The 17,478-nt window shown below is 52.5% G+C and overlaps 1 protein-coding gene across 1 annotated transcript in view; it reads right to left on the minus strand.

The window, feature by feature from the left end:
* Positions 1-4,214: 4,214 nt before the first annotated feature.
* PGD (phosphogluconate dehydrogenase) overlaps positions 4,215-17,478 on the minus strand; it is an 18,663-nt gene continuing 5,399 nt past the window's right edge. Inside the window, exons 3-14 of the mRNA XM_006766733.2 lie at positions 17,052-17,125; positions 15,711-15,890; positions 14,649-14,714; positions 13,917-14,035; positions 12,371-12,440; positions 9,572-9,706; positions 8,544-8,733; positions 6,271-6,401; positions 5,953-6,086; positions 5,050-5,149; positions 4,805-4,927; positions 4,215-4,709 (exon numbers count right to left, since the gene is read on the minus strand). Coding sequence (XP_006766796.1) covers positions 4,590-4,709; positions 4,805-4,927; positions 5,050-5,149; positions 5,953-6,086; positions 6,271-6,401; positions 8,544-8,733; positions 9,572-9,706; positions 12,371-12,440; positions 13,917-14,035; positions 14,649-14,714; positions 15,711-15,890; positions 17,052-17,096 — 1,413 coding nt within the window. The 5' untranslated portion in view covers positions 17,097-17,125 and the 3' untranslated portion in view covers positions 4,215-4,589. The remainder of the gene's footprint in view (positions 4,710-4,804; positions 4,928-5,049; positions 5,150-5,952; positions 6,087-6,270; positions 6,402-8,543; positions 8,734-9,571; positions 9,707-12,370; positions 12,441-13,916; positions 14,036-14,648; positions 14,715-15,710; positions 15,891-17,051; positions 17,126-17,478) is intronic.

Genomic DNA, 17,478 nt, shown 5'->3' on the forward strand with positions numbered 1-17,478 from the left:
GGAATAGAAAAACAGCAGGAAGAATAGATGACAAACACAGTTAACTTCTGAGCAATGGGTCCAGGAGAAGGCAGATAAGGGCTCTCAAATTTTTCACTTTATACATTTCTGTGATCTGCATTTTTTAAAAGCTGGTATTTCTTTTATAATTAAAGGTAAATACAAACCACTCCTCATCCTCTTCATCCTCGTAACCACCCCCCAAAGTGTGCAAAGGGCTGAGAAGGCAAGACCTCTTTCTGGAGGAATCGGCCTTCTGATTAATTTCCACTTCCTCTGAGAGGCAGGCACCTGTGGCCTCTCCGCCGCCCCGGGGGGAATCCCAGGCTCCAGTCTCCGTCCTCAGTGGCACGGGGGACAGACCTCTGGCGGGACTTCCCCCATCCGTGGCCCTGCCTTAGCAGGCCCTCTCTGCCCTCCTGTAGTCCGCCCTGCCCCTAACCCCTGCAGCTGGGGGAGGAAGGAGGGTGGGCTGGGAGGGAGGGAGGGAGGTGGGGTGGGGTGAGGAGGCGGTGAGGTGCTCCTGCCTAGGGCCAGACCTGGGTTCAGAGCCCAGCCTCTTCACCAGCTTTGTGACCCTGAGCAAGTGGCAGAGCCTCTCCAAGCCTCGGTCCCTCCTTCTGAAAGCGGGGGTCACAGTGCCAACCTCCGCGTAGTTGTGAGGTTTCAATGGCTCACGTAAGTGCTCGATAAATAGTAACAGCTGCTTCCCTGTTACTGTGCTTTCTGCCTGGCGTGTGACCTCATTTCCAAGCAGCGGCTTCCCAGGGCAAAAGAACATCGTTCTAGCGGCTCCTGTGGAATGCCCGGGCACTTCAGGCTCCGACGGGAAAGGCCCAGGGCTGAGCTGTGGCATTACAGGGAAGGAGTCTATGTGGCTGGAAGATTGTCCTCCTCCGGGACGGAGTGAGTTCTGTGTAGTGGCCACCAGATGTCGGCACCGAGCCACGCCAGGAACCGGGGCGCTGGTGAACTACCTGGCTTGGTAGGCGCTCACCTTAGCTCTCAGCTGCCTTCAGAGGAAGGAACCCCACCCCCTTTTATATGAGGGAGCCGGGCCACAGGTGGAAGGACTTGGCCGGAGGTAAAACTGCTAGGAAGTGGCACAGCCCAAATGTGATCATGAGCAGTCCAGCTGCAGTCTCTGCTCTCACCATAAACAAGACAAAGACAGACATTTGCGGTTTGCTGGATCCCTTTGGCTGCATTAAAGAGGGGACCATAGCACTTGGCGCACCAGCAGTCATCACTCACTTTCCCTGACAGCGCGCTACAAGGATGCAATTCCCAGATCCAGCTCCATGAGCTGTTACGTGTGTGTTGTAAGCTCATGAAGTCAGAACTTTTGACGTTTCTCACCCTTAGACAGTGGCACCCGGCAGAGTGCTGACACATAGTAGGCGTACAATAAAGATGCCAATGAGTAAATGAAGCGCACGCATTGAGCATGTGGACTCTGGCACCAGGTTGCCGGGTTCAAATTCCAATTCTACAGGAGCTATGTTACCTGGGACGTTACTGAACACCCAGGTGCTTCGTCTGTAAATTGGAGGTAATAATGATAGTACCTCCGTCAGAGGGTGTTGTATTAAATGAGTGAATGTAGAACAGTGCCTGGCAGACACTCTGATAGCTACTACATTCCTTTTAAAAATATTTTTAATTGATCTTTTTAAGAGTCTCATGCTCTACCGACTGAGCTAGCCGGGCACCCATTAATTGATCTTTTTAGAGGGACAGAAAAATTGATGTGATGACAAGACATCGATCAACTGCCTCCTGCACACCCCCGGCTGGGGATGAAGCCCACAACCTGGGCGTGTGTCCTGACTGGGAATCAAACCAGCAACCTTTCGGTGCACAGGATGACACTCACCCAACTGAGCCACACGGGCCAGGGAGCCACTATAGTCTTATATGTGTTTGCACCGTATGAGATCCTCAGTAGGGCCCAGGTTCCCAACATCCCCATGTAGCAAATTGCCCTTTTCAAGGGAAGTAGATGTGGCAGATTTAAAAAACAAACCAGCCCAAAACAGTGTCTCCTGACCCACTTGCTTCTCTACCTAGAGTCTAGGTCCTAGAACTTTGCCACTTCACCATGGAGGGAAGTCTAACCCTCCTCTCCTGGCATCTGGGGGCGTATGTCTCTTTCCTGATGGAATGCAGCTGAAACAAAGCTGTGTGACACCCTGGCTAGGTCTTAAAGGGCAATGCGTGTCCACTTTGTCCACTGGAACACTCCCCTTGGGAGCCCTGAACCACCGAGTAAGAAGTTTGCTGAGCCTGAGGCCACCTTGCGCTGAGGTAGCCCAAGGCCACGTGCTTGGCGAGGCTGATAGTCCCAGCTGAGGTCCCAGCCAACAGCCAGCAGGTACCACCAGAATGAAGAGACACCTCCAAGTGATCTGAGCCTCGGAGTCGCCCCCAGGCTTTCCAGTCCTCCTAGCTAAGGCCCAGACATTGTGGGACAGAGGGGAGCCCTCACCCCACACCCCACCCCTCACTATTCTAAATTCCTAACCAGCTCTAGCCGGTTTGGCTCAGTGGATGGAGTGTCGGCCTGCCGACTGAAGGGTCCCGGGTTCAATTCTGGTCAAGGGCATGTACCTCGTTGCAGGCTCCTCCCCAGCCTGGGCCGTGGTTTCTCACATCAATGTTTCTGTCTTTCCCACTCCCGCTCTCTCTAAAAAAATCAATGGAAAAATATCCTCGGGTGAGGATTAACAAACTAACAAAACATTCCTAAACCAGAGAATTAGGAGAATAGTACAGTGGTGGCTGTATTATGCCACTGAGTTTGGTTATATGCTGTTCAGTAGTAACAGGAACAGCAAATAAGATGACTAGATTGTAAACATGTTATATACTGAACATAGCACTTAGTTTGGGGATACATTCTGAGAAATGTGTTGTCAGATTTCATTGTGCGAACTTTGTAGAGGCACTCACACAAACCTACATGGTACAGCCCCCTACACACCTGGGCTGTGTGGTGTACCACTGACGTATATGCTGTCATCCACCTAGATGTTGTCGTTATGCAGTGTGTGACTGTGTGTACATCCTGAAGGTCTCTATCCCTCCTAAAAAGACAGCGCCACATCTGCCTCTAAGCATGTGTAAGACCTGCCTGGCTGAGCTCACGCTGCAATGCCTGGTCAGGGCGTATACCCAGGTTGCGGGCTCGATCCCGTGTTAGGCATGTGGGAGGAAGCCAATCAAAGATTCTCTCTTAGCATTGATGTTTCTCTCTCTCTCTCCCTTCCTCTCTAAAATCAATTTTTAAAAATGTATTTACAGCCGAAACCGGTTTGGCTCAATGGATAGAGCGTCGGCCTGTGGACTGGAGGGTCCCCGGTTCGATTCTGGTCAGGGGCATGTACCTGGGTTGCGGGCACATCCCCAGTAGGAGATGTGCAGGAGGCAGCTGATCGGTGTTTCTCTCTCATCAATGTTTCTAACTCTGTCTCTCTCCCTTCCTCTCTGTAAAAAATCAGTAAAATATATTTTAAAAAATGTATTTACAACAGCTGATCGCTTAGTGAGGACTGTCTCCCAGGTCTGCTCCCTCCCCCGCATCTTTCTGAGATCGGAGTCAGATCAGACACCAGCTGTTAGGCATGGACGCCGCTGCTCAAGTCTCAGGCCTCCCTTGGGCTCTAACGCACCCAGGGAAGCCTCCCGGAGTTTAGCTGCTGAGAAAAACCACCATGTGGGAAGCAGGCCATCCACAGGGCCCGCCAGTCTGCTATCTCCTGACGAGATGAAGGGACAGGCCTGATTCTAGGGGCCGACTTAGGATGCTAAAAACCCCACACCAGACCCATGGGCCCACGAAGAACCAAACAGAAAGAGTCAGGCCTGGGAAAAAGCATGAACCAGACCAAGCTGAGCCCATCATTTCAATGTAATCCTCCAAAATGTTTATCGTGAGATACCCGACATTAAGGCATAAATGTTACAATGAACATCCATATCCCCACTGCCCAACTTAGGAAAAAACAATCCATTCAAGTCCCCTGTACCCCACTCCCTACCGCCTCCTCGTCCTTCTCCCAAGTTAATCGTGATCCTAACTTGGATGGTTCTTGTATTATTCTGGAATCTTTTCTTAAAGAGGAAAGAAAGTTAGAAGGAAACAAACTGGATTCGAATGTCAGGCAGCGGCCGCAGACCTTTCCGCGATGGGGGCGGGAATGTCAGGCACTAAGTCTGGAGGAAGACGAGCTTTATTAGGGGAGGAGAGAGGCACTCAGCTGCATGACACAAAGGTCCCAGCAGATCCCACAGGCCCTTCCCTTCTCTGACCCGTCGGGGCAGACGCAGGGCCTCCCGAATCCACGGGATCCATGGACAGTGACGGCGTCAAGGGGCTGCTGCTCCTGTCCCGCCAGCCCAGGAGGCAAGGGCAGGGGCACGGCTGTTCCCACAGACCCATCCACAGGAAGCGGGCGGGCTTTTCAGGAGCCTCGTACAGTACTTTATTCTGACAGATCTGAGCGGAGCGCAGGGCACAGACCGTGGAAGCAGCGCTGGGTGGCAAACGGAATGTCCCTGACTGTGGAGTGCGGTGGGTACGGGGCGGACTAGGCGTTGTATGAAGACGACGACACGTTGCCGCCGTGGCCTGTCCAGTTGGTGTGGATGAACTTTCCTGGGCTGGCTAAGAGCTCGTAGGTGTGAGCCCCAAAGTAGTCCCGCTGAGCCTGGAAAACGAGAAGAGGTTGGTCAGGATCACAAGCAGGTGCCCGACCCGCAGGCACCTGCCCGGTGAGGGCTCCCACCTCCTCCCAGCGCTCACCTGGATCAGGTTGGCTGGCAGCATGTCGTGTCGGTATCCGTCATAGAAGGAGAGAGCAGTGGTGAAGCAGGGCATGGGGATGCCCACCTGGACCCCAGTGCTGATCGCCCGCCGCCAGGAGTCCTGCGCGAGAGACACAACGCCCACGGACAGGTAAGGGCTCCAGCCAAAATGACGACGTTCATCGATGCCCCAGAGCAAAGCCCACCGAACGGAATGCCCACGCCACCGCCCTGGGTGCCCACCTGGCAGCTTTCGACGGCTGACTTAAAGAAGTCGTCCAGCAGCAGGTTCTGGAGTCCTGGGTTTTGGTCAAACGCGTCTTTTATCTTTCCCAGGAATACGCTGAAATAATCGAGAGATGAAGTCAATGATCTTTTTTTCCTTCTTTTTCCCCTTACTAGTAAGTGTTTGATTCCGCAAATTTCAGAGAACAAACAGATAATCCCATTATCCTGATATTCTCTGAGTGAAGAAAATCACTTTCAATTTACGATGACCTGAAATCCTAGTGCCAAGCCTGCAGGCAGAAGGAGGAACTGTCATCGAGGTCTGAGTCTGAACTGCAGTAGGCAAGTGCCCAGCGGAGGGCAGGGGAGGGAAGTTGGAGGCCGACACACACCCTAGAGGGGTGCAAAGTGGCATTTCTCAGCCGGAACACCAGCTGTGAGCTCCATGAGAAGACAGAGCGAAGTCCCAGGAGGCAAGGCTAGAGGGCAGGACGGTGCTCACAGAACTGTTTTAAAAACGTAGTGTAGCCCAGCCAGTGTGACTCAGTGGTTGAGTGTCAACCTATGAACCAGGAGGTCATGGTTTGATTTCTGATTGGGGCACATGCCCGAGTTATGGGCTTGATCCCCAGTAGGGGGGTGTACAGGAGGGAGTCGATCCATGATTCTCTCTCATCATTGATGTTTCTAACTCTCTCTCCCTCTCCCTTCCTCTCTGAAATCAATAAAACACATATAAGAAAAGGCATCGTGTGGACATTCCAGTTAGAACTGCTGTCCAGGAAAAAGTGACGTGACCATCTAAACTGGTCTTGTGGCCAGTGCCCCCGAGGGGACAAAGTGCACCGGCTTCATGGACCCCGTTCATAGCCAGGCCTCCCTTCTCCGCCCGGCAGCCCATGTCCCGCCCCCACGGACCTTCTGATGATGCAGCCCCCCCTCCACATCAGGGCAATGCTGCCATAGTTGAGGGTCCAGCCAAATTCAGTGGCCGCCTGTCTCAGCAGCATAAAGCCTTGAGCGTAAGAGATGATCTTGGACGCATAGAGGGCCTGAAGGACAACACGAAGATTAGAGTTGCAATTAGCAAGGCGGCCGCCGGTGCCTGCTGGCCTTTCCCAGAGCAGGCAGGTCCCGGGACCAGCTGAAATGAGTACACCTCCACCCCGTGGCCTCGGTAAGTTCCCCCCTTCTTCCCCCCGTCCCCCCAAGGGCCACTGCCAGGGACAGGCCCACCTTTCGAATGTCCTCCAGGAACGACGTCTTGTCCCCGCTGAACTGGGTCTTCTGAGGACCCTTCAGCTGTTTGCTGGCCTGAATCCGCTCGTCCTTCAGCGAGGACAAGCATCGGGCAAAGACTGCTTCTCCTGCGTGGGGGAGGGACAACGTATTACCAAGTCCACACCCAACTCAGGGGACACGGACACAGAGTGGAGCAAGAGTTTCAACTGTACTAAGAGCTGAAAGTCTCAGCTTTAGGCCACAATTTCACCCGGACCAGAAAGAACTTTTATCAAAAGCTCTCAACAGTTAATTTCATTAAAACCTCCAAGTGAATCTTCCAACATAAACACAGGTAATTCAACCACGAAGATCAGCATGAAATTCAAAGGGGAGTTTTCAGGAAAAAAAAAAAAAAAGAGGTAAAACCATTATTATTCAGAATTACTGAGGATTGGTCCATGAGTAAAATTTCAATTTCAATTGCAAGGACTTTTATTTAAAAATATATATATGTTCTTATTGATTTCAGAGAGAGGAAGGGAGAGGGAGAAAAAGAAGTATCAGTGATGAGAGAGAATCATTGATCGGCTATCTCATGCACACCCGACACTGGGGATCAAGCCCGCAACTCGGGCATGTACCCTGACCAGGAATCGAACTGTGATCTCCTGGTTCATAGTCAATACTCTACCACTGAGCCACGCCAGTTGGGGCAAGGACTTTAATTTTTAAATGTCACCAAAGACTCAGTTTATGTTGAAGTACTAACTAGCATCAATTTGAAACTACGACTTTAAGAAGTAACACTTACAGACTCACCCTTCAAAAAACTTCGTTTTCTAATTCCTGCACAGGCAGACCCCAGAGACGCCAGACCACCGAGATACGGTGAGCACTGCAATCAAGCGAGGCGTCATCTTTTTGCTGGTGGAGGGGCTTGCCGTCCATTTGTAAAAATTGCAACATCTGCCCTGGCTGGTGTTGCAGTTGTTTGCAGTGTTGTCTCATGCACGAAAAGGTTGTGGGTTCGATTCTCGCTCAGGGCACATACCTGGGCTGTGGATTCGATCCCTGGTTAGGGTGCATACAGAGAAGCAACCAATGGATGTTTCTCTCTCTCCCTTCCTTTCTCTCTAAGATCAATGAACACATACTCAGATGAGGATTAAAAAAAAAACATCTGAAGCGCAATAAAACTGGGCGGGCTTGCCTATAGTTCAGTGTTGAGTGTATCCATGGTAACCATCAAAGTTTCACAATGTTACTTCACTGGCATGAGAAACATTTCAACACAGTATTTTAGTATGAAGACATTTAGAAGCTTCCAACATCATCCCTTATAAAAACAACTTGCTCAACTGACAACTTATACACAGTGAGAGGAAGATGTCTGTCCGCGATCTGCCCCTGCAGTGCCCACGATGACCTAGCACTTGTGAGCGGAAACTTTGAGGAACTGGCGCAAGGAGGTGAGTGTGGCAAAACCCTTCAAGGAGCCCAGGGCTGGCTGGAGGACCGGTGCCCCCATTAGCTCCGGCGCCCCCATTAGCTCCGCAGACAGCGGCACCCACTCAGGGATGGGCCCCGGCCTGCCTTCGACTGGTAGGAAGGGTGCAGTCTCTACAGTGAGGTGAGGATTCCTCCTGAAACTGTCTCTTACATTTGAGTCAGCAATCAATCAACTGCTCCCAGCTACTGCCCCCCGGGTTCCCGCCTCTGGTGTCACTCAGATAAGCTAAAAGCAACCAACTTCCTCTTCCTTCTTCTTCTTTCTTTAATACATTTTATTGTTTTTACAGAGAGGAAGGGAGAGGGACAGAGAGTTAGAAACATCGATGAGAGAGAAACATCATTCAGCTGCCTCCTGCACACCCCCTTCCGGGGATCAAGCTTGCAACCAAGGTACATGCCCTTGACCAGAATCGAACCCCGGGACCTTCAGTCTACGGGCCAACGTTCTATCCACTGAGCCAAACCGGTTAAGGCTCCTCTTCCTTCTATACAGAGGGGGACTAAGCGACCTGCGTCCCTCCTTAACCATGGGTCTTACCACCACAGTCCATGGTGAACCGAGTGGGAAAGTCAGGAATCAAGAGGAAGGAGACGAGCAGGGGGGAGAGGCAGTCTGTCTGCCCGGTGTCTGTACCTGCCACCCGCTCAGAAGCCTCCCGACTGCCCGATCCAGATCAGCCTTTCACTAACATGCCAGGCATGCTGACACCTCGTCCCCAGGGCCATCACATGCCCACCACGCGAGACGAGGGTCCAATCCAAGGCGCACGTACCGATGAGGGTGACGGGCACGCCGTACTCCAGGGCTGAGATGGCAGTCCACTTCCCCGTGCCCTTCTGCCCCGCACTGTCCCTGATCTTGGGCAGCAGGTGAGCGCCGTCGCTGTCTCGGAACTTGAGAATATTGGCTGTGATTTCAATCAGGAACGAGTCTAGCTCTGTCTTATTCCACTCCTCGAACGCCTACGTGCAAGACGTGAGAGAAGAGATTAGCCTCCCGTCTTCCCCTCGGTCAATGTTGACTGAGGCCCACAACCTGCTCACCCAGGCTCACTGGCTCCTGCGTGGCTGGTGCAGCTGAACACTGCGCTCCCACCAGCCGAGGCGGATGCTGACCTGTGATGCCGCCTTTCTGGTCACCCTGCCTCCCCTCAGAACGAGGGCTCCCTCACCCGCTCAGGCGTCTGTACCTGTCCCCTCTCAGAAGCCCTCCCTGGCTGCCGGCTCGGGCCCTACCCCTCCTCACAACAGCATCAGGAACTAGCTTTCTATCCGTATTTAACCACAGCTGCCCGTCTGCCAGCTCCACGGGGCCAGGACTCGTGTGGGTTCTTTCACTATTACATCCCCACCACCCAGAACAGCGCCCAGCATGCAGTGGGCACTCAATGCACATGCTGAAGGAATACGCTAACTATTATGTAAACCAGCTAAATGTGAGCACGGAAAGAAAAGCGCTGTTTCTATGAAAACTGAGTTACATTGTTTTGGAAAGAATAATAAGGGCAAGTCGGTGAAACATGGTGAGCGGGGGTGACACAAATTTAAAGATTAGAAAAGGATGTACCTCCCACCTGGGACAGCGGGAGGCTCAGAGAATCGTGCATGAAACGACAGAGCCCGAAACTCAGGCTGGGTGGCTGTGGCAGGAGCTTCTGGCTCAGGGAGTAGCCATCTTATTTCATAGCCCACAACCGAGGGCTTCCCTTAAATTAGGCCGAGTCCGTCCCGGCTGCCAGGATGCCCGGCAGAGGAGGAATGAGGCAGGCTGTCCTGCCGCTGCGGGAGCGGGCGCACTCACCTGTGCCATCTCGTTGTGCTCCATGCCCAGGACGTCCTTCATCAGGTGGTAGGCCTCGCAGATCAGCTGCATGTCCCCATACTCAATCCCATTGTGCACCATCTTCACAAAGTGCCCTGCTCCCTCGTCTCCCACCTGTTGGGGCCAAGCACCAGGGCGGTCAGAGGGCAGAGGACACACCAGAAAAGCCCATTGAACTCTTCAGCAAGACTCTCTCCCCTCACAGAAAGCAACAAGTGTGAGCAATATTTATAGTATCCTATCCTATATAAAAAAGGCCAATGTGCAAAGCCACCAAACGGTGGAACTGGTCGCTATGACGCGCACTGACCACCAGGGGGCAGATGCTCAATGAAGGAGGAGCACTACTAAGCTGTCAGTTGGACATCCCCTGAGGGCTCCTGGACTGCAAGGGCGCAGGCCGGGCTGAGGGACCACCCCCCCAGTGCATGCATCTTGTTGCACCGGGCCTCTAGTTTTAAAATAAGAATCAATATGTAAAGACTCAATGCAAGATACAATCCAGTCCAATGCTAATTTAAACTAACTCCAAATTCATGCCTCTAAAGCAGCGGCCCTTTGGGGGTCGAACGACCCTTTCAGAGGGGTTACCTAAGACCATCCTGCATATCAGATATTTACATTACAATTAATAACAGTAGCAACATTACAGTTATGAAGTAGCAACGAAAATAATTTTATGGTTGGGTCACAACATGAGGAACTGTATTTAAAGGGCCAGAAGGTTGAGAACCACTGCTCTAAAGAGTTTTCAAAATCCCCAAATTCACTGAAAGCACCTATAGCTCTTAAGCCTGTATGTCTGTTTTTTTTCATTGTTATTAAAAGCTCCCAGTAAGTCTTCCTTTCTCTGAGGTGACCACTCTTCTAACATCTGAAGGCTACAACTTGGCCAGTGGAATCACATACTTTTAAGAAACACACGCATGCGCTGTAGTTGTTTCTAATGGCTGAGAGGTGAAAACGACTTTAGATCCCAGGTCTGGCCCTCAGCCCTGCAAGCACAGAAATGTGCTCTTGCCGGGGCCTCATAGTTGACAAGATACTGATTTTATAACAAAGCTGGGAAGACGTAAAACATCACCACACAGTACATGAATTTATGATGAGAACTTCAGACCATGGATCACAGTGGTCACAAGCGTCAGTCCCATCATCACTCTGTCCCTACAGACAAGCTACTTGGGAAGCCCCGTTACCTGGGACCTGCTTAGTGGGCAAGGAACCAGACGAAGGGAGGGACAGGGCCAAACACTGAATGGCACTGGACTCGTCACACGCACCCATCGCCACGCCGGGCCGTCTGCCCGTGGACCAGACGCCTGGATGAGCAGCAGTCTCTGCTGGGACGACTTCCTCTGTCTGCCCCCACTGCTGACCTACCCCCTCTGATTCTGAAACTGTCTGTGGCCATGAAGTGACATGGCTAGTAACACCTTGCTTCACCCCATCCTTCCTGTAACTTCAAAAATGAAGGGGAGTCCCTGCTCTCTGTGTGCACACCCGCTTCCTAACACCCTGAGACTGAGCCATAAAGCCATGGAACGGCACCCGACGGAATCAAGATCCGTAAGGACAAGTACTGTTTTTTGGTTCCCGATTTTCTGTGTCTACACTGCATTACTGTCACTGTACTTGTATAGTAAGTACTCACTCTGTTGTCAAGGAATGAAAGCTCCCTTCCCAATCCTTCATACTAATGAGAAAATTAGTCCACACTCCTAATCGCAGCCCTGGCCCCTCCTACCCCTAAGTGGAATATGGTTAAACTCAATGAGCACTGGCTACACTATCAGGACCAGTTTCGTACTGTAGCTAAAGTCACCGGCACGGCCAGCCCAGGAGTAAGACTTCCCTCCTTCCTCACAGGCCTCAGACCCTGTTCCGCTTCTACCTTTTCCTGCACATGCAATTAATCTATGCCGGGCCAGCGTGGTTGAGTGTCGGCCTAGGAACCAAGTGGTCACCGGTTCAATTCCCAGTTAAGGCACATGCCCGGGTTGAGGGCTCAATCCTCAGTGGGGTTGGGGGCAGGAGGCAGCCAATTGATGATGTTTCTTTCTCATGGATGTTTCTCGCTCTCTCTATCCCTCTCCCTTCTCTCTAAAAATCAATAAAAACATTTTCTAAATAAAAACTCTAATATAATAAAATTGCTCACACAAGTGCTGATATAAAACGAACGGTATGAGGAGCTAGAGAGACCTCGAGACCATCCAGACCAACCCGTTTCCCAGGTGAGGAGCGGGAGCCCAGGGAGTTCACGGAGAGCCAGGGCTACCACCGGTGTCTCCAGCCTAGTGTTTCCTCATCCGCGTGGACAGAATTCACTTCAGCAGCCACACAAAGTACAGGGAGGAGGGGAGTGTGAGTGTGCCCAGCTGCCTCCACACTCAGGGCAAAAGGCCGGCCACTGCTCAGGCACAGAACACCCACCAGGACAGGAACTCCCCACTTCTGATGTTGACACCCTTCCTCAGCCATGACAAAACATGGCTAAACATCTTACTTCACCCCATTCTTCCTGTTCCTTTTTAAGGAACCCGTCTCTTAGTGACTCGGGGAGGGCTGCGTGTAATATCAACCTCAAGGTTATGAATAGCCCGTCAGATACAAGGACACGTGCAACAGACATGCCTTCCGGGCATCGCTGTGCTAGCGACTTCAGGACTGAGAGCTTTACGCCACAGAGCCAACTGCTGGGACCCAGGCGGCCTGTGCACTTGGTCCTGTCGGCGCCCACGCTGCCGACGGGCGTGGAAGGAGCCCAGCACTTGCCCAGTCACAGCAGGGCTCTCCAGTTCCTACTTTCGCAGCGATGCTCTGGAAGATGGTCTTGATGTGGGGCCTGTGGAAAGAAACCACACAGGTCAGCTGCTGGGAGAGGGGCTGAGGCTCAGATTAAGTACTCGAGGATGCCCAACCCCGACCCTCTCTCTAATGGGCGGTGGAAGCCCACGAAAAAGTAACCAAGTGCCAGGCTCAAGGTAAACCAGTGGGAGGCTGCAGACTGACTGGGCGGCAGCATGGGCAGAGCTGGGCGGAAACCTCCATCGCACTGTCAGGGGCACCGTGGCTCCCCAGCAGCCACACGAACTTCCTGGAGACCCTGTACTAGTCAGGGGCACAGGGACCCCGGGTGTTTCCAAGAGCCACAATCACCCTTCATCCCACGGAAGGCGGAGGCTCCTCACACCTCCCACCGCCCCCAGGACATCACCTCTCCTGCCGCATTTCCTTCCCGTTCTCCTCACCAGTGGCCAACAAAGGGTTTGGTACAGACAAACTCTGACAGGCTGGGACGTTAACGCTCAGGCGAGGGGCTAAGGCGGCTACACCCTGGACCTTAGGCCTCACTGAACGCTCACTGTTGGAGGACAAAGCGCCCCTCTGCCCCCGCCAGCGAGTGAGCCTGCGCCGGAGCCTCTGCTGTCCCCGCGTCCTGCGTGCTGTACTGTCTGCACCCCGAGGGCCACTGGGCCCCGGGAAGGGCTTTCAAGCTTCTGAGAAGCAGGAAGGCCTCGCTTCTAGATTTCACACAGGGAGACCTCAGACTTACTGACCCGAGAGGCAACTTCAAGAACAATCTTCCCCATAAAGCCTTCACCTTTAATGCCTGGTACGGTTCTGGAATATTGACAGCAGCTCACTCGGGAAAGAACATTCCCTCCACAGCTCCCTCAGCAGGACCCTGCCTCCCCTCTCCCTCTCCTGCCCAGGCCTCTGCAGCCTCGGGAGGGGGTTCCCGGTCCACGGCACGCAGAGTCGGTTACCCGCATCTTTTCACCTGGCTTTGCTCTCCTGCTCGCCGCCCCCACCCGTCTTCACCCACTTCTCTTCAGTCCCGAGACCTCCCCCTCGTGGCCACCCCTACCTCTCAGACCCAGCACAGTGAACAGTGAAAACCTTGTTTTTTCCAAGTCAAATAAAACACTCCCACTCCATTCCCAGAGAAAAGAGAGGCCCTGTCAGATTTTTCCATCCCTCACTATTATTAAATCAAGTTATTTTAGGAGCGCCCATCAGTTAAGGAGGCAGATCAGACCCTAAATCCACACAGTGCACAGGACATCCGCTGAGCGGCATCCTTAAAGCCTCTGGCCCTTTAAGTCTACTTAGAACTTCATGGTCAGTCTGGGCAGGAATAACAGGAAAAAGGGGCAGAGGAGGAAGATGCACTATGTTTTGTCAAGACAACAGCATGTGTACACGAGATATCTGCCGCATCTCCCAGCGCCAACGCAGTCACCACGGAAGGGCTCAGGGCTCCACATTCTCAAGTCCAGGCCCCCAGTGCTGAACGCGGGGCGCGCTTGGTACTCACCAGGCGGCTTTGTTCCCTCCGGGCATGAGCGATGGGCCGTACCGGGCGCCGTCCTCTCCGCCACTAACGCCGCTCCCCACAAACAAGATCCCCTTGGCCTTGAGGTTTTGACACCGTCTCTACATGAGAGAAAAATAACTGCTTTACGCTTCCTTAGAGTCAGATGCTCCCAATGGAGGAGTGGAGGGCGACAAGTAAGGAGACCCAACATTTGACATGAAGTGACCCCCGATCTGAGCATCACCGTCAGTGGAGAAATGCGATCACCTCGGTTTGGGAGTCAAAAGAAAACCCAAGGAAGGTGGATAGCTGCGCTCTCCCCACAGGGAGTGACTGAGCCCCACACACTCTTCCGCTCCTGGGAGAGACCTGGGAGGACCAGGCCAGTCGGTGCTGGTTTAGTGCAAGCGGGACGGGCTGCTGCCCTGCACTGAGGCTGGCGGGACTTGACTTCCCCAGCATGAGAGCATCAGCACTGGCCCTCGACCTCGCTGCGTGCTGAGGGGTCACGCGCAGGAGGGCGAGGAGGGGACGCGAACCGTAAGCCCTCGCCTGCGGCATCGAATTACACATGTGGCCAATGAGAGCCTCTTCTGTCAAGCACGTCTGAGCAGAAACAGGCTGACGACGCACCAGAGCCGGTGCCACAGGGAACAGCTGCCCTCAGGTGCAGGGCTGACACCTTTCCCAGAAGGCCCTCCGAGCCTGGGGGAGGCGGGACTGAATACTTACTGTGGTGTCCCTGTATTCAGAGTTGCCCCCATCAACGATGATGTCACCGGTGTCCAACAGCGGGACCTGCAACCAGGCATGAGCATTAGGAGAACCAAAGGCTTATTAGCGAATAGCACGAAACATCCTTAATACACAATCAAAAGGAAGTTTTTCTGAATATCAGAGACAGAGCCCCATGCGATCTCCACAGTCACACACTGCATAACACCACTTCAGTCAACGACGGGCCACATACACTATGGTGGCCCCGTAAGGTTATGTATGACAGAGGGAAAAACTCCTGTCACCTGATGTCATAGCCGTCCTGACATCATAGCACAACTTGTCACTCACTTGCTTGTGCTGATACTGGTGTAAACAGATTTGTGCTGCCAGTCGTATAAAAGTATAGCACATACAATTATGTGTACAGTATACACTTGATAATAAATGACTATGTCACTGGTTTGTATACTTACTGTTCCACACTATCATTATTTTATAATAGACTCTACTTATCAAAAATGTCTGCTGTAAAGAGTACGCTGTTACAGCAGCAGCCCCAGACACTCCTGGCTCCTGTGCTTGATTTGATCTCGTGTTGTTTCGAGCAGTTTGTGCCACACAGACTGGAAGCCTGGGAGCACTAGGCCAGATCACACAGCCCTGGTGTGTGGCAGACTAACCACCGAGGCCTGTGTAAGTGCACTGTGATGTTTGCACAACGATGAAATTGCCCAAGAGCGCATTTCTCAGAATGTATCCCCTTCGTTAAGTGGCACATGGCTGTAATTCTACTCTTGTTAATTAATTTTTATCCAGTCTCTTGTCCTCAGAATTTTACATGTAAGGGATCATTATCACCTGAGGATATGTTGTTACTTACACAGTGCCAATCAAGTTAACCAACACGGAGACATTTAAGCAATTTTTTGTCAGAACTGAGCAGTTCATATTCAGAACCTGAAAGGAGGGGGGGTGGGGGCGGGGAACCTCTTAAGTAAAAAGTGAAACAGCTAAAGAAAAGAGTGAGGAAACTTCTGTCACACTCGCAGCAGCTGGGAGCAGAGCCGGCCTCACCAATTTCTCAATGAAATCATCGACTGCTTGGCCAGCCTTCACCAGCAGTACGATTCGCCGAGGCTTCTTCAGCTTAGAGACCATCTCCTCCAGGGAGTGCGCACCAATCACCTTGGTTCCCTTCGCCTCATTGGCCAGGAAATCATCAACTTTGGAGACAGTCCTGTTAAACGCACAGACCTGCGAGGGCAAAAAGCCGATCAGGAGACTGAGGGCATGCAAGACCTGCATTCAGATCGGGGACCGAGTGACAACGAAATTTCTATCCAGCCCCAGGCTTTGGGAAGGTGGGACCCCCTTTGCCTTTCCCCGCCCAAGTGCTGACTGATCAGCCTAAAGTTCATCTCAGTGGATGAAATGAATACGGGTGTGGCAAAAGTAGGTTTACAGTTCTTCCTCTGGAGAATAATACACTCATCAACAAAATAATAATACAAGGCACGCTCTGTGTTTTCAACAAAATAATCATACAAGAGCACGCTCTGTGTTTCGGGTACTCACAGCTGTGGACCGACTTTTGCCACAGCCTGTAAGTCAGCTACTCGTGGCACCTCAGGCCAGAGTCTAGCTGGTTAGAATGCAAACCTAAGAACCAGCTGGTTCCAGACCCACAGCTTTTGTCACTGATGATCCTTGCATCCGAGTCCGGTTCATATTTGTACCTGAACTTCTCCCTTTCCCGGCCCTGCTGAGGTGACAAAGTTAGAGCTCTACACACCCAGCAAGATTTCTCCTCCTTCAGATCCCGACAGGATCACTCAGGTTGCAAACCTTCCAGAACAGACCAATACATTTAGCAGTGGTACTCAATCTGTGGGTAGCGACCCCTTTGGGGGTCGAACGACCCTTTCACAGGGGTCGCCTAAGACCATCGGAAAACACATATAATTACATATTGCTTTTGTGATTAATCACTATGCTTTAATTATGCTCAATTTGTAACAATGAAAATACATCCTGCATATCAGATATTTACATGACGATTCATAACAGTAGCAAAATTACAATTTATGAAGGAGCAACGAAAATAATGTTATGGTTGGGGGTCACCACAACATGAGGAACTGTATTAAAGGGTCGCGGCACTAGGAAGGTTGAGAACCACTGATTTAGCAGGACTCCTCTTCCTCCGGGACTTGCGGAACTGGCCCCCCCACACCCCCGTCCGTGTAAAGCGCTGCTTCTTCCCTTGCAAAACGGTCACCAGCAGCCACAGCGCGAATGAACATAAAGAGAAATAGGCACCGGGCGACAGGGGAGTCTGCCATCGGCAGGTCACCAGCACTCAGGCTGACGCACACCCAGAACCTGAGAGAGGAGCCCGTGTCCCCTGTGACTTACCACAAAGCCGTGGTCGTTCATGTTCAGAATTAAGTTCTGGCCCATGACGGCCAGTCCAATCAGTGCAATATCAGCTCTGCAAGACCAGAGAGAGGAAGGAGGAAAATGTGTCAGCTCCGCTCAATCCCTTCCAACTCGGGGACCCACGGCTCCAAGCTGCCCTGCCCCGCAACTCCCTTTTGCACTTGGAAACCCAGGCCCGCAACCGGCCTCGGATCCAGAGATCACGCCCACCCGAGCCCTGCGGGGCCTGGAGTCCCCTGAGCTCAACTACACGGGCACGTAGGCGGGTATTCGCAGCCTGTGAGCCCCAGTCCGTCTGCAATGACCGTCCCCGGGCCCCGCCTCCCACGGAGGGGACAGCCCGGCAGGCAGAAACGCGGGCCGTCCAGCCCCCTCCTGCCCAGCCGGCTCGGGCCCTGGTTCC

Source organism: Myotis davidii, unplaced genomic scaffold (genome assembly GCF_000327345.1).
Source record: "Myotis davidii unplaced genomic scaffold, ASM32734v1 scaffold299, whole genome shotgun sequence".
Classification (NCBI taxonomy): Eukaryota; Metazoa; Chordata; class Mammalia; order Chiroptera; family Vespertilionidae; genus Myotis; species Myotis davidii.